The sequence below is a fragment of the Megalops cyprinoides genome, chromosome 20 (assembly GCF_013368585.1).
Source record: "Megalops cyprinoides isolate fMegCyp1 chromosome 20, fMegCyp1.pri, whole genome shotgun sequence".
NCBI lineage: Eukaryota > Metazoa > Chordata > Actinopteri > Elopiformes > Megalopidae > Megalops > Megalops cyprinoides.
Window position 1 is genome coordinate 13,795,219 of NC_050602.1, and position 27,625 is coordinate 13,822,843.

Sequence of the window (27,625 nt, forward strand, 5' to 3'; positions counted from 1 at the left end):
CTTAAGTGTTCAGCCGTAGCAATATGGAAAAAACTGAAATTCTTTCGGTATTAGCCTTCGTCAAAACACATAACTTAATTATTTTACAGACTGAAATTAAAGCAATATTTGTGTTTGGCCAAAGTGCCATGTCCTTATTGCATTAATTTTGTTGTTTGTTGTTTTTAAAGGCCAAACACTTTGCGGTAGATGGATACAGCCCATTACTGGCAAGCAGGCTTCGCTGACATTTTTTGTTTTGCTGCTTATCTTCTCGTTAAGTCTACGTAGGCTTCTCCGAGGGCAAACCCAAAACATTCTAAGTGCTTGCATATCCTATTAGGGTGTTTACTTATACCATCAGTGCATTGGACTGCTGACTTCGGTTTGATTCAAATCAAATAAGCACATTGCGTGATTAAACTGGATGGGTACAAAAACTCTGTGTTCCGCACTTAACTTTTCCCCACAAATCAAAAGGAGGAGGAAGGTTCCCAGGAGATGAGGAAAAAAAAGCTGCCAAATGGACCATCGTGGACAGAGTGATGTGAAACCTTGAGTATCATAGAGAGGGGATACACCAGAGAGGTGAGTGGATCAACACATGTTAAGAATCAACAACTGGGCCTGCCAGCTCTAGTCTAGGAAGCATGCCATCGCCTCAGGTTGCAAAATAAACTCAGATGCCCCGCAAAGCAATCTGTCGCAAGGAGAGTAAACATGAAAGGCAGTCTCGGAGGCTAACCGTGATTTCATACAGTGTTTTAGCAGCGGTAATCATTTAATTGAGAACTTCGCTGTGTGGTTCCAGAACGTATAGAGGCCGAAGCCATCATCCAAGACCACATCTCCCATTAAAACTGCATTTGTTTGGCTGCACGCTGCTTCCTAAGCTTCCAGGTTGGTTCAATGATCAAGGCGGCGGTTTATCCAAATGTAGCTCACCCTCTGTTTCACACAGCTACCCTCTAACAACCTCTAGATGGGAGGGCCAAATTTTGGGGTTCTCACTTTAAATCAAAGCCAAAGTTTGGCATTTTGAACAAAGGAAACCGCTTCCCCTGGACTCCAATCTCACTTTAATCTCTCTCATTTTGAGATGGAAATCCTTCCATTTCTATAATATGTCATGAAGTGCTAGAGGTGCACTGAGCAGTACCATGCAGAATAATACTGTAGAGTCAATATTGTCTTTACTAATATAAAGTAAAGTAATATAACATTCTTGGCAGCAAAAGAAGTTAGTTTTGATACAAGGCACATTTTTCTTTCAAGTGAAGTGAGTTGTTAATACTGCTACAGTCAACTACTATACTGTGGAAAGGCACTGCGTAGGCCTGTACTGACATAGTGGTGTGACGTACTCAAGTGATAGGTATGAATGTGTTTCTAAGCAAAAACATAAACCTTTTTAAAAAGCTGACAGGACCCACATTTTCATGAACCACAGACCCTCATCAGAGATCACACTGCTGTCAACAAAACACAAGAATAAAATTATCATGGAGAACTAGAGCTTCAGATCCAATCCCCTTAAGCTATTACAAGTATATGTCAGCTTTATTGCTAATAATCACTTTTAAAATGCCAAGAAAAACACTGACATGTGCAATTACATTTTTCCAGCCCTAATGACACAACAGGATCGGCTAGTGATATTGGTTACACATACTGGCAGTATTGCAATGGATAGGGTTTGTGAGTCTTTGAGACGCAGCACAGTCTCTTAAAAGGGGCTCCATAGGCACATGACAAGTTTGAGGGATAACTGAGCAAGTGAAATTCAATTCAATGTGGACAAAGTGGTATGAAAGGGACATATTTCAAGCACACATGAACTAGACAGAGGGTGGAAAAAGATGGTGGATCGGAAAGATAAATAAGATGTAACATTGCCAATGGTAATCCGGTACCCAATGCCAAAGCTACAATGCCATGACACTGGTCACAGCTTTCTGTGCAGCAAGTGCTCTGTAGGTTCATTCATAGTGGGCCTTGCCAGCGTGAATTTGTCAGTTCGCTTCGTTCTTAATGATGCCCTAACTGACTGTTAGAATCAGTATTAAAAAAAAGTCAGTGTACACTTTGGAATGGCCAGATTCTCAGCTGTGTCTCTTTGGCTGTCTCAAGAAGACTATCATAAGATTAAAGATGTTGGTGACAAGACATGGAATATGAAACATTTTTCTTAAAATATTTTATACGTGCTATGGTAATAATAATTCTAATAATAATTCTTACTCAGATTCAACCTTTTTATGAGTACTATGTGCCACTGCATTTGATTGAGTATTGTTTAACATGTGAGCCCAAAATTATTCTTGTAAGCTGATTGCTTGATTATTACAAGTAAAATATTTAAACAGTGTTGATAGAGGAATGATTCTGTCTTATTTATCTTGATAACTACAGCTGCTACAGTTTATTTTTACTGTATATTAGTAATACGTTTTATATACATTTTTTTTTTATACATTCCGACAGACACAGTGCACTGCATTAACATTATGTGAGTTGTAAGTTTAAAAAAAAATAGTTATGTTGCTCTTAAATTCAGGGGATACTATGGGTGAATCCAAGAGTGGAGAAGAAAGGGACCATAAGATGCATCTCATTTTTAGTCAGTATCTTGATTGAGACATACAAACCACTACTGTAATTACTATTGATCATTGTGGATTGAGCAGAATATGCACCAGATTGAGAGCTGCTTCATTGCTCAGGACTTCTGCTGGCAGACGGCCATAACTGTATGCTTTGCTTTTCTGAGCTTTGTGTAGCGCAGATGGGATTTCTGAGCCGGCGATGACAATGAGCCCAATGAGGAATACGTATCTACAGTGCCATTATTCATGTCCTGAGGAGCCATGTTGGTGTATTCATCGGTTCTGAAGTCACTTTTCCATGTGTCAAGCACAATTTGTTTATTCATACCGACGGTTCCACAGGGTTGCACCACTTTCCAGGGAATCAGTTGTCGGCATTCATTGGCAACACCCAACTTATTTACTTGTTCCCCGATGTCTTCGGGTCGGATGTTTCCAGGTCTTGGATGCTTTCATTTTGTTGCTGCCAGCGCTGGCGTTTAGTGGACTGAACCACTCGGTCAAACTGAATTCTCTCATGGAGGCTGTATATCTCACCAGTAGGTCTGGTAAGCTTCCTTCGCCTAAGGCCAATGAGAATCTGCATCTATAGACATGATTATCTACTGTACAAAGTGCTAGCGGTAATACATATAAATCTACTGACAATAAAAATATAGATCTGATTACCTACAAAGAGCTATCAGTAATAACTTCTAATCTAAAGTGGATGAGATGAAAGCTACAGATCTCAGTGAAGCTCTTTTCTCTAGAGGGATTACAGGTAACACACAAGAAGGCAAAAAAGGCAGCGCTATGTAGAATTTCCCTAAAATTACTAATTATTAACTGCCATGATTTTGGGATTTGTAAGCCCAGTCATAGTGAATGTCATATGCAGGAGCAGGGTTAACTTCATAAATATCTCAACACTGCTGTAACTTCTCCTAAAATCAGCCTAAAAGGAAGAAGGTCATTCTGAAGGGGAGCCTACACCTCTCTCTAGAAAGTGTTAATTGTTAATTGCGTGTCAATCAGTTGTTAATTGGTCACATGTGTGTAATTGGTTTGGAAACCAGCCTATTGGCTAACAAGCCACACTTGATTAATTTGAGGCTGATTAAATACAGGTGTGGCTGGAGAGCAGGAGGGAGGCTCATTTTGTCCCTGCTGTTGGTTTGTGAAGGCTGGTTTCATCATCTTTTTTTTTGGTTTTAAAATATATTATTTCTTTTAACCTTTGCTTTTTTTGACTAGTTTTATGGGAGAAGTGTCAGCCAGCTTCTCTATAGTCATTTATTTATTGACATATGTGTTTAACCAGAAAGGTCAACTGCAAACTAACTTCATGTAGGAATTTAAGGGATTGCATAGCCAATCAGTGGTAAGGGGCATGATTGGGTGGCCAGTTTGATAGATAATCAGAGTACACATTTTCAAGTGCCAGCCTGAAATTGTATTCAGGAGTTGTTTTAACCCTTTCACACATACGGTCATACTGGTGTGATTAGTGCTTTCGTGTGTATGGTCAAACTGGTGTGAAAAATTCTAGCTAATGTTAGCTTTGAGGAAACAGTGATTTAACGTTACAAAGTATTGCAAATGCAACTTTGAAAACTATGAGAAGCTTAATAATGCTAATGAAAACATAACGAATCATGTAATGTAACACACGCTACATAGCATAAAATAAGTCACGTGCGAAAGGGTTAAATGGTATGACAAAATGCATACATATATGCATATATTAAATTATGCTAATGAATTGGATAAAATTCATGCAGTCTTCCCAATGGATGAAAAGTAGAAAAAATGACATTCCTGTCCAAGGAAAGGTTTGGACTAAGTACACATATCATCTAACCCATCACCTATGGTGTCAACCAATGGTCAGCATTATAAACCCTTCAAAAATCAGATTGCATGAAATTCTGAAATAATGCATACAGTATTGCTCTCCAGGAGTAGCTCTCCAGGCAACAGTCATTGCTTTTTGTTTTATTTGAGATTTCACATTTATGGAATATCAGAGGTTTTGATGATCACTGCCATAGCTTCCTACCATTTGCCATAAAAGCAGGAGTTATAATATCCACTGTCAAATTGCAAATGTTCATAAGAAAGTAAGTGCTTCATGCTGTAACTGTACATAAAGCTTCCCTATTCTGGCTGCATATTTAAATGCTCATTTTCTTAGTTATTAATGTTGATTCTTCATTTCTGTATATCACAATATGAAATGTGGCTAGAGGTAAAGATACTCATTAAGCGGGTGCAGCTAATGGCAAATAAACTTCATGTAAAAAAATGGCTGATGTATTATGGCAATATTATTTTAGAGCCCCACGGTAAGATTCAACAAGGTTAGGATGTATTTTTTTGAAACCTTACTGAATGGTGGGGGGGTGGTGGTGAGGGTGGTGGCTGCTTACAGTTCTGTTATTATAGGGATATTTTATTTGTGTAGATTTAATCGCCAAACATGAACATGCCACTTACTGCAAAAAGCAAAAAAACAAGGAAGTATCATGAAATCTAGCAATGAAGTGTTTCATTTTATAAGTGACATCACAGGGTAGCCAAGAGGTAGCATTTGGAGCATCTCTGTAGACATTCAAAACCAGTCTGTGGACAAACTTGCATGAACTGGCATCTCGTGATATTTTCATTCACACTTTTATGGTACTGCAACCACGAGCAGGGACACCTGTGTGTATGAGAGAGGAAGGAGGCGGGACAGAGTGCGTTAAAGAGGCCGTCTTCCTTCTGGTGATGAAAGCTTCTGTAAACAAAGCCCCCGCCCGTCCACTGTCCGGCTTTCCTGCCAGCTTGGACCCAAACCCAGACTCTACCTACCGGGGTCCCTGATGTAAGCAGTGCCTGGGAGGCCGGCAGCGTGCCACGAGCCGCATAAAGACCAACACACCGGTTCCGCTCGGCCCACTGCGGCAGGATGCTGTCGCTCACAGTTTATTTCACTTTCTCCGACCTTGTTAGTTTAAACGGTGTTTTACTGTTGACGGCTACCACGGACACCCGGCCTTCCCCTTGTAAAAGAGCGTTTAATGGGCAGCGCGTTTACGACGGACGCTTTCTGCCTGAGCTCACTCGTTTCCAGGGAAGGGAGGAGGGCAGAGGTACTTCTGTGCCCTGCACAAGGATGGACTTTTGGGGGGGGTAACAGCAGCGTCTGGTCAACAAGCTGCAGAAACCCTAATATTAACAGAGAGCTTCAGCAGGTATGCTGATCTGTAAGTAACCCCTGCTAAAGCACAGCGGGAAGGCGGGGGGGGCCTCCACTGAAACAATGGCTAGTGGGTGGAATAGCAGATGTAGTTACCTTCCTGGTGGAGAGAGTGGACGGGCAGCAGTCTCCTCCATCGTACTGGCAGTACGCCCGGTTGTTGATGGTGTCACACCAGCCATCACCCCCAAAGGGCTGGAAAAAAATGGAGGAACAGTCTCATTAAGGTGAAATTACGTGGGAAACCAGATTTATTTTTTCAATGACACAGACACTAGGTCCCAGTGCCTGAGCCCTCCTCCGCATCTACTGTACATACAGCTAATATGTATGAGTTCCCAAAGTGTTACAAATACAATCCCATGAAAGACCGTTTCATCAGGTCATAGCTGAGCATCTCAATAATTTCATACCAGATTTGCCAAGGACATTGTTTGGCGGAAATACATCCCCCAATCCTCTAAACTGATTTTATACACTATTTTCCCATGTAAGTTAGTCTAAATATTATGCTTTTTGATAAGGGTTGTCACCTATTTCTTTATTTGAAGCAATGAATTGCTTTTACTTTCCCCTGGGGGGCTCTATAATGTGAGAGCAGTTCCAGAGTTATTTCTCATGTTTGTATGACTGTCTCACTTTTTTTTTGTATCGTCCAAGTGTTAACAAGGATTTTATTAAAAAGCCACTTCTTCCTTTTCAAGCAAAACATTGCCTAAAATAAACACTTTCACAGTGTAATTCTATACAAATGACACTTGTTTGTCCTTTCAGAAAATTCTTGCTTGAATGTATTCATAAATATTAAGCCTTGCATCCGTGATAAGGAAATTACATTGCTAGGTGTGACTACAGTAATTACTGTCATTTCACTTCTTGCTCATTAAAGGCAAACGTACATAAGGTATGATTTTATTTATTTCACTGTTAACATATATGGCACTTGCCAAAGGTAGTCTACTTCTTTCTGCCTAATGGAAAAAAAAAAAATCATGCTAGCTTGAATTTCTAGTTCAAGAGTACAAAACCAAAAAGCATTAAGATCAATGCATTCTTAATTCGCCACTAATTTCCCAAAAACATATTTTACAGCAATAGGTGACAGACTGAAAACCTGATAGCATGGAAATGGAATCTACTGCATTGCAAGAGAGGACGTCTATGATATTCTGAGGTTATTATTTACATTAAAACAATAGGCATAAGAAAAGCTCTTTAAAACCACTGTTACTCCAGGCCCAACCTCTGTCCCAACAGGGAGTAATATTCCATGTATAACTCAAATGATTGTGTATGCGTAGTGATACAAACACTACCTCACAATTTACCTGCCACATAAATGTCACCGAAGTCTGGAAAATTTTATCAGTGAGAAAAGAACCCTCCTGTTAACCGTTCCTACAATACTTTGGGGAGCTATGGTTCAGCTCTCTGCAACGGTAAACAATTATCAAATTTGAGGTACATAAAATCTTTAAATGCGTCATAATGGCAGCCTTTAACTTTTTCAACTTAACCTTGGCGTGGGTATGCCAAAAATAAGAAAACAAACAGACTGCCAAAGTTACTGTTGGCTTCCCTTGAGTCTGTGGAGTCATTTCAAAGACTCTAGGTTGTACCTGAATCCACACCACAGTGAAATGGCAGCTGCTGGGAAGATTTCTTTAGAATTTCACCTCTGACTGAAGCATACCTAATCCAAAATACTTTTTCCTTTGCTATGGGGACTGCCAAGTCATAAACAGATATCATTTTTCATTGTTCTGCTTTAAGCTTTAGACTGCACAGTTCTGGGACTGACTTTAGCCAAACAAGTGAATCCGAAGTCACTCTGTAAGACTGATGCAGGCCGCCACGTGTAGCAAGACTCTTACCTCAAGTGCTGACCCAAAGGTCAGTTTCCTGTGTCTTAACTTTATGTTGGGGTAGGCAATAGCAGTAGGTAAATTGATCCCTGCATAGGTTGATGGGGACAGACAGAACCCCGAGACCCATGTATTTTTAAATTTGGTATGGACAGCACAAGTGAAACTGGAGAATGCTTTATGACTGCAAAACTCCCACCTGTGTGTACAGGTCTAAAATTTAAGGTGAATCTCACATGCAATGTCTATTTGTTCTGTTTCACTTCAGGGTGCTTCATTAATATGGGACTGCATAAAACACACTTAAAATGTACAGAATGTCATGTTTGTTTCACAGCCAAATGGCCATTATATAATTTATAAATGGCCAGCAATGTAGATTCCCATTGACTAGTGTGTATTGCATTCAAATGACAGCCACAGTTGAAACAGAACTTTGGAATTAAAGTAGACTAGAAGTTGAGCCAAGGCTACCTAACCTGCACCCTTTATGAACATCCATACCTAAACCATGTGGCCAGAGAAGAAGACAGTAAAACATAACTTCTCGACAGAAATGGCCACTTGCAAAATTGATATCAGCACTGTTAAAACAGATTCATAAAGCAGATAGGGATTCTTGTAGATGTCCTCTGCCAAAATGTGTGAAAACTTGGTGTAATTTCAAACAGCACTTTTTCTGCCATTTTTTGACACAAAGTCAACAGTCTTGCCCCCCTTTTTTTCTCACCCTGTGTTCTCCAAGGGAGTGAAAGACATGCCTTTTTTACGCGTGACTCATTCACTGCTCATTTCTACTTTGACATATTTGCTTCTCATTATGCGGGCCGTTTTGACAGAGGTCAGAGCCAGCGCTGATGGAGATGACGTCTGCCGGATTATTCCGGAAACTGAGGACAGAGGCGGGCCCGGATCTCTGCTGAGGCAGGAGGCTTCAGGGCTGACAAGCCAAACGACAATGGAAACTCCTGGTCGCACTGTTTCAACCGGGGCAAAATGCAGGTGTCTCAGTGCTAAACAGCATTGACCTGCGTGGACGGCGCTCTGCCCTGAGATTTATAACGAGTAGGGAAGAACGCCAATTTCATCTTTTTGGATGTGTGGCTGGGGTAGATGAGACAGTGGGAGAGAATGTTCCGGGTCAAACTAAGGACCTGACGAGCTGTGGAGGAAGAAAACTGTTAAGAAAGAATGCATGCCGTCAACAAACAAGAAGGGAGACCCCTAAGATGAGCCATGGTTGGTGATTTAAGTACGGAAACACTGAACACCCCCAGTGTTCTTATTGTTTCATAAATAGCACCCAATGCACTGTCATGGGAACACAATTCACTGTCTGACAGCTAACTGACCCATCTGAGTTACTGTGTGAAATAAAGATGTCCACTGTAGGATAGACGTCCCAATATTAAGCTGGTTTTATTCAGTTTTCCTGGACTCTGTTCAAAGAAGAGTTTTAGAATGTATCCAGTTGTTTCTCGTAGCAGAGTCCAAGGCGAGTTTTCAAGTGTCTGCATTAACTGAAAACCAACCCTATTCTGAGTCACATTCACAAAAAAAAGTATTTTCAAAAAACACAATTAACTGCTAGCAACTGTTTCCAGGATGTACCTTGTGAAGCCACATGCAGCACCACACACATAGATACCAGAATACATCTGTCAAATGAAATGGGGATTCAAACATGGCATATTTGTGGCATCTGCTGACAAAAACTGGGAGCCCACAGCAGCAGTACAAATTGGCTTCATTCCACTAGGGCTAGGGGTGGGTAGGTTAGCCAGGGTACCCTCATTGCATTTGGGTACCCATGAGCTGCCTAGCCAACTTCAGGGAGTTGCACCTCTCCTCCATTCTGCATATGCTTCCTGGTGACTGTGGGACTTGTAGTGTAGCCTATCTGAAGATTGCATTCACCTTGCCCTACACTCCAGCGTAAGCAGAGGTTGCCGCAGTGAGACGAGCCTGTACAATTGAGCAATTACAGTGAATTTTGGGGAGGAAAGCTGAGGGGGTGCAGAAAAATTAATTCAAAACAGTCAAATATATCAGTACCATAAAAGGGGTTGGGAACATTCATAAACTTCATGTCCAATTACACTCTGTAGAAACTGTCATTGAGATGCTTGTCCAGAATCAGAATCAGAATCAGATTTTATTGGCCACGCATGATTCTACACATACAAGGAATTTGACTCCGGTTCCAGTGTCTCTTGTAGTGACAACAACGAATACCAAACAACAGAGGTGTTACAAGAAACAACAGTAGCGCAAGGCACATACATGGAACAAGGATGGAATGAATGAGGTGTATATGAACAGCTATTGCACAATGGACATGAGTTAAAGTATACATGAGGTACAAGGGAGATACACTCGCAGAGAATCGTAAAGAATCACATTTAATGCTAAGTGAAAGAAACAATACACAAAATAAACGCCCTAGCAACGACTGCGAATGTTTTGTGGCCCCACATTACAGCTGGCACCTCACCTCAGAAAAATATGTACCTCTTGATTGGAGCTCCCTAGAGTTCCCGAAAGCCATACTAATTATGTTCCCCCTCATTTCACTTGTAATGTAAAAATCGTTTTCTTTTTCTTTCTGTTTTTGGTTTGTTTTTAATAAACTCTGACTGCGTGTCCAAGCACAACACGAGTTTTAGGTAACACTTCAGAACAAACCTACAGGAGTCAGGATCTGCCCTTCTCCAAAATTAAAAATAACTCACACCAGAATGTTTATTTTCAAATTTGTTTTGAAATGTGCTCTGGACCACATTAACAAATAATGTTGGGGTCGCTTTTAACCTAAATTAATGTGTGTGTATGTGTGTATATAAAACGAAACAGAAAAAGAAAATATTGCTGACAATGCCAGGCAACCCACACTGACAGGTTGTATATAACGTCTTCCAGACTCTACAGTGAAATTTATCCAAAATCATGTCTTTTAAAAAAATCTACCTGCTAATCATAAAATGGCAACCTTGTACCAACTTCTTTTTTCCACATCTCATTTCAAATGGATTCTGCTTACTCACAGGTATACTGATATATTTGTGTCCGGGCCCTTCACATTTTCAGTGGAACAAATGATCCAAACACACAGAAAAACCTTTTTGATAAATAAGCGATGGCATACTTCTACGGCAAAGAATCAAACTTTGCTCAGGATTCAGCGCTGGCAAGATTGAGTTTGACATTTCAAAATCATCTCTCCAGGATAGGTTTTCTGTTCTCTCAGTGGGAGTAAATCAAAAGGCCGACCAGTTTAAACATCAACTGGGTCCAATGGGACCCCTGCCTATCAACAGCATGTTTTCAAGTAGCATAAAAACGGATCCTCCCAGGTAAATGGCTTTGATTAAGCTCCGCTGCTGTTTGTTGTTATCTTAGGCTGCGATTCAAAGCCAAAGCTGAATGCAGATGCATAAGGATGAGCCTGAGTTAACCAATGAGCACACCAGAGTGCACTATCCTGCCTCTTCAGTTAAGGACCATCTGGATAAGATGTGGTGTATGGCATGTGGTGGGGTATAATTTATAATGTTGTCACGGGGTCTCCAGTGGCAAGCAACTGTTTTGCTTAGCAACACGGGGGGGGGGGGGGGTCATTGGCTGGCAGATTGAAGGAATATTTTAGTAACGTAAGACGTCTCAGAGTTCATGCGTTCCGTAAATAGTTCCAGGCCATGTTAAAAATCAAAACGTACTCTAAACCAAGTCTGTTTGATTCCCCCAACTGTAAAACTGTAAATCCCGGCATTTTTTATTATTTTGAAGATTTCATATCCAAAAACGAGGCTATGTTTCTGACTAAGATCACAACAGAAAGAAAAGACATCCTATGGAAATCAGCAGCTGCCTGCCCTTGGCACAATGCCTTTTACAGCAATCATTAAATGTTGAAACAGATGGAAATGGATCTTAAGATATGATGAAAAGGTTTATGGGCCACTCTGAGCATTGGAACTTGGATTGTTTCAGGTGCACAAATCAATTTTATGAATCCTTTTCTGGACTACTGTTTTATTGAAGAGAAAAGTTATACTGATAATAATGTGAGAGCTATGACTTCACATTGTCATGACACCCACTATATTACAATACTGTATGTGACATACTGGCAAACTTCAGTTCACTTTAGTTCTTCAGATGGCAGTGTAAGAGCCATGTGGCTATATGTTAAGGAGCCCATTCCTGTCATTAAATACTGTAGTTGTACAGTTGGTAATGACAATGCTTAAAGACCAATATATGAGTAAAGCAATGTGCATAATACTGCTGAAACAATTAGACAGGGTTCCTAAATAATTGTATGGAAGTTTGCATGCCTTTTGTGTACAGTTAAATAAAAGGTTTCAAGCATAGCTATTTAATTATGCAATTAGACTGACAGTGGGCAACACGTTTTACAGAGTCTATATTTTGTGGTGGAGGGATGTCATAAGACAACAACATTTTTTATTCTTGTTCAAATACAAATATCTTTAGAAATACTGACTACATTACTTTTTAAATCCTTTTTATTAAAGCGATGACTTCATCACTTGAGGCCTTGCAGTATATCAGAAATATTGGCACAGCTAGGTTGGTAGCAGATACTTGGCTTCATGTTGTAACTAATTCACTTAGACATACCATATTCCTGCTACACAATGTATAGTTCCATAGTTCATGTGGAACACGAAATTGTGTTCACATAATTTTGTGAGACATAGAGGGTTTGAATTATCCTATCCCTTCTGTAAATCCAACTTTATCATTAATGTAATCGTAAACGTGTGAAATACTGCTGAAACAATCAGAAAGGGTCAAATAATTGTATGGAAGTTTTTTTTTTTTTTTGTGAACAGCTATTCACTTATTCCGTTAGACTGACATTATAAAACTTTGTATTCTCTGTTTGCAACTGCCATGCAAAAATATGAAACACTCACATTGCCCCAAACCCTCAAATCCATTTAAACCACAGTCTGAGAGGAAGACAGCTACTTTGCAATGAGCGTATAAGAGTTTATTTCACAGCATGGTAACTCCGTATTTAGCAGTTCCAGCTGTGCTAAGGTGGTGACAGGCTCAGGCCTGCCCTCATGTCTGTGCCGGCCTTCTACCACCCATCCCTAAGTTAGTGCTGCCATAGGTTTATTCTGTTGGAGTTTGCTCATATTGCTACTTTGCTTTCTCACTCATCTGGTCAATTCTCTCTCCTTCCATGTATCTCTTCCCAATGGCTTCACTGCTCTCCCCTTCCTGCTCCGGAGCACCTGCCGGAGCTACTGCGGTACCACTGCCTGCTGATCTATCGGCTACAATTACAAACAGACCATCGCTATACTGTCTACATTCAGATGGAGAGTCAGCACTCATGGTCTGCCTGAGGTCACCCTTCCATCCCCTGTCCATCTCACTGGCTATAGAATGGAACTCTTGGAATGAGCTGTTGCGTTTTGTGTGTTATCTCAGTGCTAACATTTCCACTATTTTCCAGGGGTCTTTCAGCCTCATTTGCCAGAGACAGGTAATCATTTTCCAATCTTTCCCCAAAAGAACTGGATTCGTTTTTTTTTTTTTAATTCCCTCCGAAAAATCCACTACATGATATGAACAACACTTTGTGATACTAAATTAACAAACTGACATGTGCACCTGCTCAATGAGTAACATAAACAGTTCACAGAATGAGAGAAAAAAACACTAAAATATAAAAAAGATTCTACATACATACTGTATATATATGTTTACGCATATACTATGCAACTATGCGTTACTTCTCTATTCTGAAAAAGACAAATGAAATAAGACATAAAGCTGAACCAACCCTGCAGTGTCCTGGTTGATGTTGGTTCTTATAATTTCTTTTAAGGGGATTGCTTCTCGCACAGATTCTGTGCTGGCAACACTGAAATCAGGGTGAAGGCCCTCTGTTTCTAGCATGAAATCCTAATCCAAGTTTGCCACTTCATTTTTTCTGTATTTTCTGTATGCTACACCAAAGAACAAAATAACCTGCAAGTTTTGGTAGGAATTAGATATGAACATATGTCGACTTCAATTGAGACCTGTGGGTAGATGAGAGAAAAACACTCTATCCACACTGGGATAATGTAACCATATGCGTGGCGTGACGTTGACTGAAGAAAAAGAAAATTGACCTGCTTATCAGTTTTTAGAATGTTTATTTTGCATGATTGTTTGTTCACATTGTAAGGCCAGGGAACATGACAAATAGACATTTTGAATAATGGTTAGTTAATTATAATCACTATGCGCAAAATGTTACAAAAATATTCAAACTCTATACTTAGAAATGTTTTTCTTGTGTTCCCCTTTGTTGGCACAATCCCTGTGAATTTATGGAATGTCATTTTTTACTGAATAGAAGGATAAGACGTTCTCTTCTCCGCTTCAGTTGTTTTCAGCTTCTGGATTAAAGATTATTATTACTTCATTTGTATCTTACTAAAAATATTCATCAACTACACAGCCTCTGTCATTTTCCCCTCTATCCAATTCATCCACCCACAGCGATAGGCTCATCCATTTATTTTGGCAATCCAATAAGGAAGTCAATGCCAAAGTTCAAGGAGTTAGTACTTTGGACGAATTTGAAAAGGATTCCATAAATCGTGGGCAGGTTTATTGCTGAAAACAAGGCTGAATTGCAAGTTTTATCAGCAAATATGAACCACATTGCTGGAAGGCAAGGAAATGCAACTGATATTTTTAGTATCCTTTGGGAACTGCTAATTAAACAGAGGTGTGTGCAGTGGCTATAAAATGTTAATTTATCGTTTACCTTTAATGTTTGTTTTGGACAGTTGAGGATGCAAACCTTCTGAAGGATTGCATATCCGTCCCAAAAAGGATCCTTTGGGAAATATGTGGCTTTTAAAGTGCTTACAGGTTACCTAAGTACCAGCACTTGATAGTCATTACTGTTTTACAGGCTGAAAGGCTGTGATTTCCTCTAAATTTCCTACAGAAGGGCTCTAATTGGAGGAACAATCTATAAACAGTTACTGTAAGTAGGGACAATGTTTAAGGCTCCAAATGCAAATCTTCTGAGTTTTGAAAGTAAATTAAAAGATGCGTTTGAGGTTCCGACCTGGTCATGTTCAGTTTTAAATGTGACTTCACCTTGGAAACCGCTAAATACTACTGACTGTCCATACAGCTGGATCATCTCCTCAAAAATGCATTTTCAATCTGTGTTTATACCATTATTGCAATTATGAAATAAATATGAATGTATATAATCACAAAAAGACACACACACACTTCATCTATATGCTTAGTTGGCTAAATATAACAAGGTAAAGTAAAGGTAAGGTTGAAGAAGAATACACAGGTAAAATAAACAGTTTCAGGCTACTGGTTGGCTACTAGTCATGTCACAGCTAGCCAGCTAATCACACAGTTCAGTTTTTATTCAACGGTTATTCATTGTGTGTTTTATGGCAGTGTGAACAATGGTTTTAACTGTTTTTAAACTGTTGTTTGCATAGCCAAGAGAACACAAATCAAAACAAACATACAATAATGGCAATAAATAATAATAAAAATACAGTAAAATTAACATATCGCAGGTAGCTGTAAATTTGATTTTTTAATTCAACTGTTTCAGTTTAGCTAATAAAGCATAGTAGCTGAAAAAATGCATAAAACATTTTTTATTCTTGTTCAAATACAAATATCTCCTGTCTTTAGAAATAGTGACTACATTATTTTGTAAATCTAAACCCTTTTTATTAAAGCAATGATTTCATCACTTGAGGCCTTGCAGTATATCAGAAATATTGGCACAGCTATGCTGGTAGCAGATACTTGGCTTCATGTTATACCTAATTCACCTAGCCATGTTGTATTCCTGCTACACAGTATGTATTTCCAACGTAGTTCATGTGGAACATGTGTTCATATCATTTGGTCAGACATAGGGTATCTGAATTATCCTATCCCTTCTGTAAATCTAACCTTATCCTTAACCTAATTCTACATGTAAGGTCCTAACAACCCCTTCCATCGATGTAATTTTAAATGTTATGTGTCACTGTGTAAATTAAATAGTTCTCAGTTCATTGGGTACTTTTCAACCAAAACTATGACCAGACTTTAAAAACATTTTAACCTTTGCTACAACTTTATAATACACTGCCTTTTCCCCCTGGAATTACAGTGGGCAATCTATTGAAGTACCATGTAACTGTATTTACATGCAATTACATAGCACTTTCATAGGCAATTCCAATTATTTTGTGTTGAGTTCACTGTAACAACCATGATGAAACCAGGATGATATTCACTGAGAAAATACACCCATGTAACAAGAACTGTGTAACAATGGCCAGGTCCAAAGGTAAATATTCCTGTGTAACAAGGTTCAGTTCAAATGGGTAAATTTACACATACTTCAGAAACTGCAATGAAATACCATAAGAATCGCAAGAAATGATCTATAATGTGGTTATAAACTGGAAATAACCAAACCTCATATAAAACCTACATATAACATAAAAGAACATTTAAAAAATTAAGAGGGTTTGGAAAAACAGATTAACAGAATGAATTATGGATAATCCCCATGACATGATTTTAAATTGTACACTGCTGTTTTAAAGTGCAATGTGTACGAAAATGTCCAACTTAGTTTTAATAATTCAATTTGTATTATGAGGGCATTTAAACTAAGCCAAAGATATAATTTGTCACTGTGCTGCAAGTCTGAAAACGCAGGCTTTGCATGCATGATGTCATCCTTCTTTGTTAGCATTAATCTTGTGGCAGTTAGTGAGCAGAGTGTAGGTATTCTGAACATATTGATTTATCCTCTGTTGCAAGCAGGGGTTGCTTGATATTGGAGTAAAATTTACAGTCCTGAAAAGATGAAGATAGCATTCGGGATTCAAAAAGGCTCTTTCTTTTGCATTTTGTTACTGTATCATGTACGCAGTTATAAAATATCTGGTAACGAAAAAGGCTTTTTGTCTTCAAGTTCTTGTAACAATCTTCTAGTTTAATATGAAAATGAAAAATACGCATGATTACAGTTGTCTTTACCCTTGGCTTGCAATTAATGTTGTAAATGGAAAATTGTGTTTTTGACTGCGCAGAACTTTTCCTGTTATTAACTGATGAAGAGTTGACTTGGAACCGAGGCAAACACAGAGGCCCTTGCAGGGGTATTAGGAAACAATGAGCTAGACTTGCAAATCATTGCCTGAACGTTGTTTCAAGTGTATTTGTTTGCACACATCCTGCAAGTTGCTTTGAAAAGCAGAATCTTAGCAATGGACCGCTGGACAATAACTCAAAACCAGCTTCCTTAAAAAAGCGTGGTACTCCCACAAATTTATTGTCACGAACCCACCCTGACGTAGGTATTTTCAGCCTCAGTGGATAGTTCTAAATCTCTCCTTTGGCCTGCCAGTGGAGATATTTTTGAACTATACTAAATTTATCTAATGGATTAAATCAAGGGTACAGAAAAAAAACATTGTTTTGGAGACCCTAAATGACTTCATTTCTTCTGAGCACTTTACCATCCAAATGAACCTGGTGTAGATCGGACAAGTTTAACTTGTCTTTACATTTCCATAATATGGTATATAAACAGAAATGTCCACATTTACGTCTGCTACTCTAACCCCCAATAGCCAGAATCACATTCAGCACCTCTCTTATGACGCATACTCAGGTCTGATAAAAAATGGTGGAGCCAACTGGTATCAAGGTCCCTAGGGACCAAGTTCCTAAAACAGCATCATGTCAGGTATGAGACACAGAGTGAAAAACTCAGTCAACTGAGCAGGTCTGTATGGGACAGAATGGCACACTCCTGAAGGTAGCGAAGAGGGCGTCGGCGATAGCCCTACGTTCCCCAGTGGCCTCCTGCACGGAGAGCCACTCACTCTTCGTTTTACGAGCTGGGCCCGGCCGGGTTGCGGGCAGGTTTAGGTGGATTCCAGCCCTGCCTCCGCCGCCCGCTTGCCCCTGGGGTCTGTTTGAAGATCGACTGATTTACGGGCATGAAGCAGCGTCCGTTCCCTTTTTCAGGTCTGTAATGCGCACACTGTAAATCAGGTCTGCCCGGGACCTGGAGAGGAAAAAGCTACTGGAATTCCCGTCAGGGTCTGAGACAGAGACGGTGAGAGTAATGCGATGCACCTGCGAAGGGTTCAGCTTCAGGGGTCAGCATCTATACAGTCAGACCTACTCCAGTAATAATATTTACACCACACATCACATGGGGTCTGAGAGCCATGCTCTCTTTCAAGTCCCAACTCTTGAGATATACATCAAAATCCTTGACAAATACAGTATGTCCACGCATTCTGGAAAGCTTGCTAAATTTCACTCCTGTCTAGTTTAACGCTGCGCCATTCCAGTAAAGCCACTATGTAGTTGGAAACACATTGCGCAGGAGGGAAGATGATCCATTAGAGATATTAAATCGGAAATCGCCACAATACCCACAATGTCTTCAGTGTCAGTACATCAGTTAAGTCTCCGCTTGCTTGACGGAGGTGAAAATAAAAGGGAAATGCATGTGGTAGAAAAAGACTTGGTAAATCACAAATGACAGGAAAAATGAATTTACAAGATTTCCATTACATTTGTCAGAAAAATAAGAGAAAGGAGTGACAACTCTATTAATCCCATGAACGACTATAACCCCTCCAGGTTCTCTTATTACGGATCTGTCATAATGATTCACTACGCACACAGTGAATCACACCATGATGGAGAGTGTCATGATATATCTCTCTGGTGCGCGATGAATTGCACGACCCTCCTCTGAATAAATCTGCTGGCTCGGTTTTGCTCATCTATCATTGTGGGTGTATAACGATTACTATTTTCAAACTGAATTTGACATACATGGGGCTAATTCAACACTCAACACTTGGAGAAAGGGAAAAACGATTCTAAGTGTTATAAATGGGAGCTCATGTCTTGGAAATAGACTTTGCTGAACAGCGGCGCCAAAGAGCGGTTGCTGGAACGCTAACGGTTCATTAGTCATATTGAGGGGGAGTCGGTTTCAACAGGTCCTGGCTACCTGTCAGAGTGGATGAACAGATGACCCCTGCTCATCGTTTCTCTATCTTGAATATCCCAAAGCTCCTCACAAAACACTTTTATGACCTTGGCATTCCATCCACCTAGCAGAAATCAGGTGATAATGGGATTTTGCAGTCACTGGTTTTATTGTTCTCTTCCAAACCATCCTACTACATGATAACAATTACAGGAACTGGGTCAAAACTTTGAGGGAAAGAATATGCTCCTCGAAAAGACACCAAAGGGGACTGTACAACTGACAACTGATTCAAGGATACTTCATGAAAAATACCCCTTAAATATCTTTTTCTTGAAACTGCATAGAGATTCTAGGAATCTACTGGCACTAGATTGTCCTTCTGCTGTAAGGTTAGCCGTGCACTTTAACGAGAAGCCCTTTGGTAAGTCTTCAGTATAAAAAGAATATTGGATATGACCCCTTAAAGAGTCTGAGTAACGGAAGAGAATTAGCCCTCAAAGACTTTCAACGCTGACAAGTGGTGATATTCCACACTTAGCTTGTCCACATAGAATGTGAAAACAATCTATTTCGTTTGGAAAAGGTTGACAATGTGTGTATGCACATGGTTAATGTAATTAGCCTTGCTTTTGCCAAGCATTTCCTACTCCTCAGACAACTCTGTTTGGCACATCTGAGTGTTTCTAGTAATATGGAGTGACTGAGGCAATTCGTGTTTGTTTATGGCCCCTTAAAACAAAGCATGACTTCACTTCTCTCAACTCAACCTCCAGGTCATGGGATTTGCTGGGAAGTCTTTGCTCAGTAGGCGTTCAGCAGTGAGGCATTACGGCCAAGTGTGGGTAATAATTAAAAGAATAGTGTCCAGGCTAAGAAAGACTGGTTCAGTAATTACGGCTCATGTGGTGGTTCACAGGTAATCCATAACATTCTCACAACATTTTTGGAACACTGTAACACCTGTTTGCCATTGTAGGATTAAATTGACACCTATAAACAGGGGCCAGCTCAGTTGATGGAGTACTGAGAAATGGACGTTTCTACCGGACTGAATGAAGAAAACAGTTTCCAAACACTAGCTAAGGTCTCAAAGGCGGTACCTTTGACTCTGTGAAGCTTTTGGAGAAATCACAAAAGTGCTCATATGACTGTGCAAAGTGAAATGTCGTCATTCGCTTGTGTACCTTCATGGGAAACCAAAGAGAAACTAATATAAACTGTCAAGTGCAAAGGTGAAACCATATTAGAGTCTCGCTAAAGGTCCAGCACTCTAGCCATGACAACACATGTTGCTCCTACAGGCAATTAAATTGTACTTGATATATAGCTGTCACAATAGAATAATTGTCACAGACCACTTCAGAGATTAGATTTCATGTGAACAATAGTGGATACAACCCAAGGAATGGGAGGCATCCTGAGGTAACAATATGGAAACTCACATTCAGACCATACTCATATGACATTAAGCTTGTGTGTCCAGACTTACCTCACATGACTGTATGCAGTAGACAAGCTTGGGGTCAGGGTGCCATCTCATCATGCCAGTGCACACAATGCTCTACAGGAGAATACAGAAACGAAACACAATCTAGAATCTTCTTCTCCTTCCCAGCTAAGACATACCATTTATTTCAAGAACAATGCTACACCACTGCTGAGACAACAGCGACTTGTGTTAGTCGGGTACCAGGAAGTTCAGACACAACTCAAATTAAAAAACGTGAAAAAAAACGCTCTGACAATCACATTTCTGAAGAAAATCATTGACATTCCATCATTTTTTAAAATCCTTTTGCAGGGATACAGTCATTTCTAAGTATGTTTCAGCATTGATCCACTTTCAGATATAGAATCCTTTTAAAGTAGTCAGAATACTGTAAGGCGTGTGCTTGGTACATCTTCTGGACTATTAGCTTTTACAAACTAAAAACACATGTATTTATTTCATTAAAAACTAGAAATCTATAGCCAAAGATAATGGAAAATAATTGTCACAGGGAATGCTTTCAGTGGTTCATGTAGGTAATAGCTGACTGCCGAGAACAGTTCAAATTCCAGACGCAAACACACATCAGGATTCTTCACTGCGGTACATGTGCTGTCATCTCTCTCAGATTTTATTTTCTCTGTAGGCATATCACTCAAAGCGAAACCTGGCGCTACCTGAACACGAAAAAGTTCAGGCACCAAATAAAACCATTTTCTCATTATCCAATTAATCTTGCTAATGTGATGGGGAGAGCTGCCTGACACTTCCTTAAATGAAGCACGTTGTTGAGTGATTTATAGCTATTTCTCATATTATGAGCGCAGGGTGTGTTCAACTGTACACGTGTACACTGAAGGTCTCGTGTGGGGCCCTCTCCTCAGTAAATATTAAGAGAAATCACTCTCAGGGTGCCTTTCATCATCCTCCCAGCACGAACCCTCTTGATTTTGTCCCTATTACCCCATCAACAGATTTTTGGATGCAGCTGTTAGAAAAAAAAGGCATATCTGGCGTCCATAAATGCAGCAAACCCACAACGGGCCTACCACCTCCAGTAGTCCTGAATGCTGTGGGCGGTGTTGAAATTATGGCCTGGAAAACAGACCTACAGCAGACCCCTCTTTGTCAAGAGTCCAGTGGTCAATCCAAGAAAGTGGCTGTGGAGTGACAAGGTCTCCCGTGGGGTTCCCAAACGGGGGGGGGGAGGTAAGGAGATTTGAACTCCAGCCCCATCAAGATTGAAGGTAAGACTATCCCTCACTCAATGACGGTGAGCCAATAATGTGACACGAGTTATCAAATTCGCTTCCAAGATATTTGACTTGAAAGGCCTCAGGCTCCTGGCTCACTGTGGAGCCAACCAATGGAAGCTCAAAAATGAGAGTGATTACATTAGGTTTCAAGTGATCCCAGGAGATCCTATTAGGCAAGTCGCCCTCCTTAAAAAATAACATTAGATCGCATGCGGAAACATCTGAGGAATTTAAGCCGCGATGCTTGTTTGGAGCGTAAGGTCTAGAGAAGCCGATGACAGCTCCTTGAGTTGTAAAAAAATGCTCCCTTTCTCTGAAGGTTCAGAGTCAGAACCATATGAAGTCAAATGTAGATGACCTGGCAAAGTGGTCAGAGGAAAGGAGACTAAATGGACCACAGTGTGGTCAATGACCCCTCTTATTGATAATTCAGTGATAAATGGTTTCTTATGTTAGACTGAAAATTGTAAGCATACCTGCCCTAAAACAGCTGCGGTCAGTTAATGCTAAAAACTGTCATGCAAAAAAAATATATATACACACGCATGTAAAACAGAATGTTGCACAAAATGTCCACTGTGAAATTATTTCTGTAATAATCAATAGTTTGGTTTCAATCCTAGGAGACCAGGTACTATTCACCATGATACACAACCTGAATTGTCCCACTAAAGAAAGACCCAGCTGTTTAAATAGGTTAGAACTTGACTGACATACTGGATAATGGAGGGAGCCAATGAAATCAAACCAGGAATAATAACATGGCATTACCAACTCTGGCTTTAACACCTCACCTGAACTTTGCTGGGCAGCATCCAATGCTTGACAGTGTCTGCGGTGATGTCATTGGCCAGCACTACTGGGTCACTCAAGGCCACAATGCATGTTGGGTAGCAAACCGCACCTGCAATGTCACACAGCAAGTGGTCCTTTTTCTCTTCATTTGCATGTGTTGAATATATTCATGTACAAACATCAAAAAAACCAACCAAGCTTGAAACCGGTCATTTGTGTTTCAGCAACACTGGCAGTTTAGCCTAAAAGTGTTCTACCACCTGCTACCTGCTTTGGCAGTGGTGTGTTCTCCCTGGTCTTGTTTTCACTGGTAATGCACGACAACTGAATTCTGATTGACCATGAACAAAACCATGCAAAACACGTATGCACTATATTTGAGAGACAAAGTAATTAATAAATAGTATGTCTATATTTGTCTATATTTTGAGAGGTAAAGGTGAAATAATCCATGACATTAAGTGCTGGAGTACAATGTCTGTAACTCAAAGTTATCATAATTATGACACAATCTAGTCATTAAATCAGATGTGATGCTTCCTTACTTTACTCATTCACAAGTCCTGTTTCTTACGTATTTCCACATTCTACATAGACATGGTAAAAATACAAGCTTTACAAATGCAACTATGGTGCAATGTGCCAAAGCAGAGTCACAACTGTGATTTCACTAAATTAGAAGAGGGAGATTCAGACTTGAGATATGCATGTGTAAATCTTACATAGGTGCTCAGGTCAAGAGTTGCCTGCCTCAGTTACTAATAAGCAAGGACATGAGCTGCTTAAGCTTCTATGTGGTAGATGAGCATTTGGGGGAGAGCTTGCCCAAAATGAAGACGTGCGGCTCAAAATGAGCATGCACCTCATTGTTTTCCAGTTCTGACATGACAAGTCTCTTTTCTCTCCATAACCCTTCCATACAACACGCAACACTGTTGATAACTATACAGGCAGTGAAGTCCAGTGAAAATAAGCATAGAACACAGTTTCCATTTGATACATTGAGACTTTTACACTCGATCATTTTGCCCCATTTGATAACTCTGCATAGTTAGTCTATCAATGACATGCTGAACATTTACTTTCTTTAAACATGGCATAATATTCTCTCTGTCATCTGAAACTTGGAAGCAAAGACATAAATGCCTGCAAATTATAACCCCAGTCATATGATGTTCTAAAAGAACATATATGCCCTGTAGGTATACTGCATTCCTAAGGCCAGTGAATTGTGGTAAAATCTCAGGTTTTCCACAACTAGCTAGCTAGTGAACACAAAATGAAGTAATTTTATTAGAACATGTTGCACTATAGCATAGTCTTTTCAAATGGGAACTCAGCACTGCAATTCAGAATTATGTTTGACATCGACGTTCCCTATGGTTTAAATGGTAGCTACCTCCAGACAGTGCACAGCACTGTGAAATAGCTGACGCAGTTGGAACAGTCGGAAAGTGTCTGCAACCACTTTGCCATTTAGGCTTCCTACCTACCTAGCTAGAGGTCTGGAGAGCAAAATATTACAATGTCCTGTCTATGGCAAGTGAGGCACGGGGGAACCCCCTGCTTTATTTAGATCTCAAGGTGTTGACAGACAGTGTTTCCAGTGCTTTTGGTTGAATAAAGCCATGATTTATGACAGGACAGTTTTGCTAAAAGGCTAGTGCTTTCGCTCCTAGCCATGTACAGTAGTTGAAATTATTGACAGGGTGACTTGTGGTATATGTCTAAAATGTCTAGTCCTCAAAATCAGCGGCAATATTCTGTGTAGCTAGCTAGTAAATTGCTCAGTGGTACAGCAACGCTTTCCCACTTATGTCTCAGCTGTCTTGTAACACTGTCAAGCTAGAATTTTACCGTTTGTTCCTTTCTTTAAAATCTTAAAACTGGGAAGGGAGGGTTTACTTTTCCATGAATACAGCCATCTTTTTTATCTGAAAATGTAGTAATTAGCTAGCTAGCATGCAAAACCAAATCATATCCATTGTATTATAATACATTACATAATACATTACAACACTGTCATGTTTGAAAGCGGTGAGAAGCACTCAAATTCAGTCACAGTAACATTCACTGAAAATGAAATGGTACCTAGCTAGCAAGGCTACATTGAATAAATAAATACAGCCGAAAACAGGAAAAGCAAAATGTGCTATAAGAGAACTGACACAACTGTCCTAGCAAGTTAGCTAGCAGACAACCTCCTATCCAACAGTGTCCTTGTGTTTCAACCAGTTCCTGTGCAGGCTGCTAAGGCACACAGATGTCTTCATTAAATTCCCCCATGTTTAATTTTGAGTAGACCACTTCATACAAAAAATTCAACAACATTTTTGAATATTTTAATCCTTATGGCTAGTTTTATAGTGATTGTGCTGTATTATTGGTCACCCAGTGAATAAGGGAAGAGAAAAAAACAACTTTGAACTAAACTTAAAAATATTTGATGCTGACAACTTGTATCATTTTCTGCTGAAGTACTGAAGGGCTTATCTCAGTTGCAGAGCTGCTTTATTTTCTCAGAAGTATCAGTTCAGCTTTCACAACTGAAGTCATGTGTGTCATGTGACTGCATCCTGCAAAGAGGACTAATAACTCTGCGAGGAAATCTCTCAGCCACTAGGCTTTGGGCAAGGAGGTGTGGTTTTCCAGGGCAGGTTACATTTATTCACAGCACATGACTTTGTGCTAGTCAGTTTTAAAGAGATATGTGAGTGTGTAAGGTATGTCTGAATCCCAAAATTTGAAAAACACAGGAAAAAAATTCTCAGTGCCTCAAGCCTTCTTTACATTGAATACTTACCTACAAAAAAAGGAGAAGACAAAGGTGAAAAATGAAACCATCAAGATGCAGACATTGTAAAAATTCCACATCATCAAAGATGTTTGTGCTGGGGCAATACAAGTTTGACCTGTCATTTAAAGAATGATTAAATCGGAGTTGTTTGAACACTTTGTGAATGGGAGCCAGTACACAGAATTTAGGCAGATAAAGAAACTCACCCACGTTGTACCCCTCCTCACAGGTGTATTCCACTAGATTGACATCAGGGGGAGGTGGGCAGGCTCCTTCTATCCTTCTACACATCCTGAACTCCTCAGTCCATGAGCCATCTTTTGAGCAGCGGATGGTGTACTGTAGGAAAAGCAACCCGGAAGGAAGGACACTAATTCACAAAAGGAATTTGCAAACCTAGCATTTCTCCAAAATCTCTGGAGAGTTTTGGTCACGTGTTTGTTTACCCACACATTGTATTTAACCAGGCAAATACCTTCACTGTTGTAGTTTTTACATTAATTAATTACTTTTAATGACTTTGCAGATTAATGATTTAATGTGGACACTAATTTATTGGACTGATTATTTAATGCAGTTCTCTGCATTCGCCAGATGACACCAATTAACCTGAATCTTTCACAGCAATGGCTGTCTCACATAACTATTTCATCAAGCTTTACTCTAGCGTTCCATTGGTGGCTTCAACCAAAAATGAGCCTCACTGTGCAGCTGTGTGAACAATGTGTAAATCTGTATCCAAGTCTTCCATTAGCATCCACAAACACAGGCATATTTACAAAATGGAATGCAATTACACGTGATACAGGGAGCATGGTAATTTGAACTAATGGAATAAGCAGCTTTCCAAGCAGAAGGAGAAGAACCCAGCAAGTCTGCTGAGGGAAACTCCCACACCTTCTCGGCAGGGTCGGGACAGTGGAGAGTGCAGAGGCTGTCGAACTCCAGGCCTTTGGTGCAGGTGTACATGCCCTCGAAGACAGCGGGCGGAGGTGGGCAGGAGACAGGTTCACAGCCCCCCTCTTCCCAATGCCCCCCCTCCAGGCACTCAACCTTCAGGAACCTCCTTTGAACACACAGTGCAGCACACTGGTTCACCTCAGCTTGCAACCCCCAGGCAGTCATGAGAAAACATTTAACACTAAAATTTTTCAACATTTTCTTCTGGACTTTGTGAAGACAAGAGATTAGACATACCAACTTTTTGTAATTCTAATGTCCTCTTAAGTCAAATGATGTTTTTCTGTCAGCAGTCACTATATACATAACGCTAAAACACCACCACAGGCATAAGGATTAATCATAGGTGAACTGCCAATCAGTGGCTCTATTTTCGGCTTGGCTGTTACATTATTTTTGGCAGCAAGAGAAAAAATGCTACAACATTCTCTAAAAGCAGACCACTCTTACTTAAACCTGTCTTGTCAGCAGATTTTTTTTTATTAATGTGGCTGTAGAAATTCTTTTGAACTGCACACCTCTGATTATGAGCTATACGCTACAATAAGAACACAATCTACTTCTGAAAACATTTTTAGCTAACCACCCACCTTCTAAGTACCTTATTCTCTGGACTTAAAAATCCTTTTGAGGTTTGAAATGAAATGAATGAAAGTGAAAAATTATTCAAAAAAGAAACCCAAGTATAGTGGTTGGTTGCACATCAGGGTTATCAAACATGTCACGTATGATGTCTAAGTGGATTAATCTTCAAATTCAACTAGTACATAAATTACAGAATTCAGCACGTGTACAACCGATTCAACTGTACTTTGTTTGTATTTGACATGTTAAACATATTAGCCAGATTTTTCCAGTATTGATCTCTCTACTGTGCTCATTACTTTAAATATTGGCCATATTTAAAGGACTACTTTACTGATTAAGAGAACACACAGAAGTGAGATTGACAAGGCCTAGCTATTATATAATTTCTGTTGAGAAACAGAAATTTTGTACTAGAGCGTTTGCCATACCTCAATAAAATGAATTTGAGTGTAAACATGTCGAAGGTATTAATAAACAAGAAAATCAGTTAAAACTCTTTATTAGACCTGTTGGCCATTCTGTGGTGTATTAATGGCTCATTAGACTGTTTAACACGCATCCACACATTTTAACAGCAGGTTGAACGAACTCATAAATGAGCACAGGTGCAAGCCCCCTCTGCCATTCTTACATTGTGCTTGGCAATGCTAGCCTATCAGTCAAGCCTGGGAGGCGGGACTTAATTACAAATGACCTTGCTGAATGGTCAATCTGTCTGCTCATTGAAATGAACTCTGACTCTCACAAAGGAAAGAAATTAATTAACATCAGAGTCTGGCTACCATGCTGATGGGAGGGTCTCTGTTTAAAATAATATTATTCAAAACACATGAATTTCTTCCTTAATGAGGAGAATTACCACAGGTTTATTTTATCATAAGATTATGAAATTTAGCTGCCTTGGTTGTTATTTCTGCTGTGCCTAAAACTGTTTATGCAGATGTCAACCATTTGCTTCGCAAAGTTTCACCTTTTTTTGGGTGTGGGGGTAGTTATTTAACATCAGCCTTTGCTGCTGTA

General features: G+C 39.8%; 1 protein-coding gene across 1 annotated transcript in view; it reads right to left on the minus strand.

The window, feature by feature from the left end:
• Window positions 1-27,625, minus strand: part of pappa2 (pappalysin 2) — an 81,784-nt gene that overhangs the window by 640 nt on the left and 53,519 nt on the right. Inside the window, exons 18-22 of the mRNA XM_036554945.1 lie at window positions 25,955-26,123; window positions 25,264-25,396; window positions 22,260-22,369; window positions 20,210-20,281; window positions 5,905-6,003 (exon numbers count right to left, since the gene is read on the minus strand). Of these exons, the coding sequence (XP_036410838.1) occupies window positions 5,905-6,003; window positions 20,210-20,281; window positions 22,260-22,369; window positions 25,264-25,396; window positions 25,955-26,123 (583 nt within the window). The remainder of the gene's footprint in view (window positions 1-5,904; window positions 6,004-20,209; window positions 20,282-22,259; window positions 22,370-25,263; window positions 25,397-25,954; window positions 26,124-27,625) is intronic.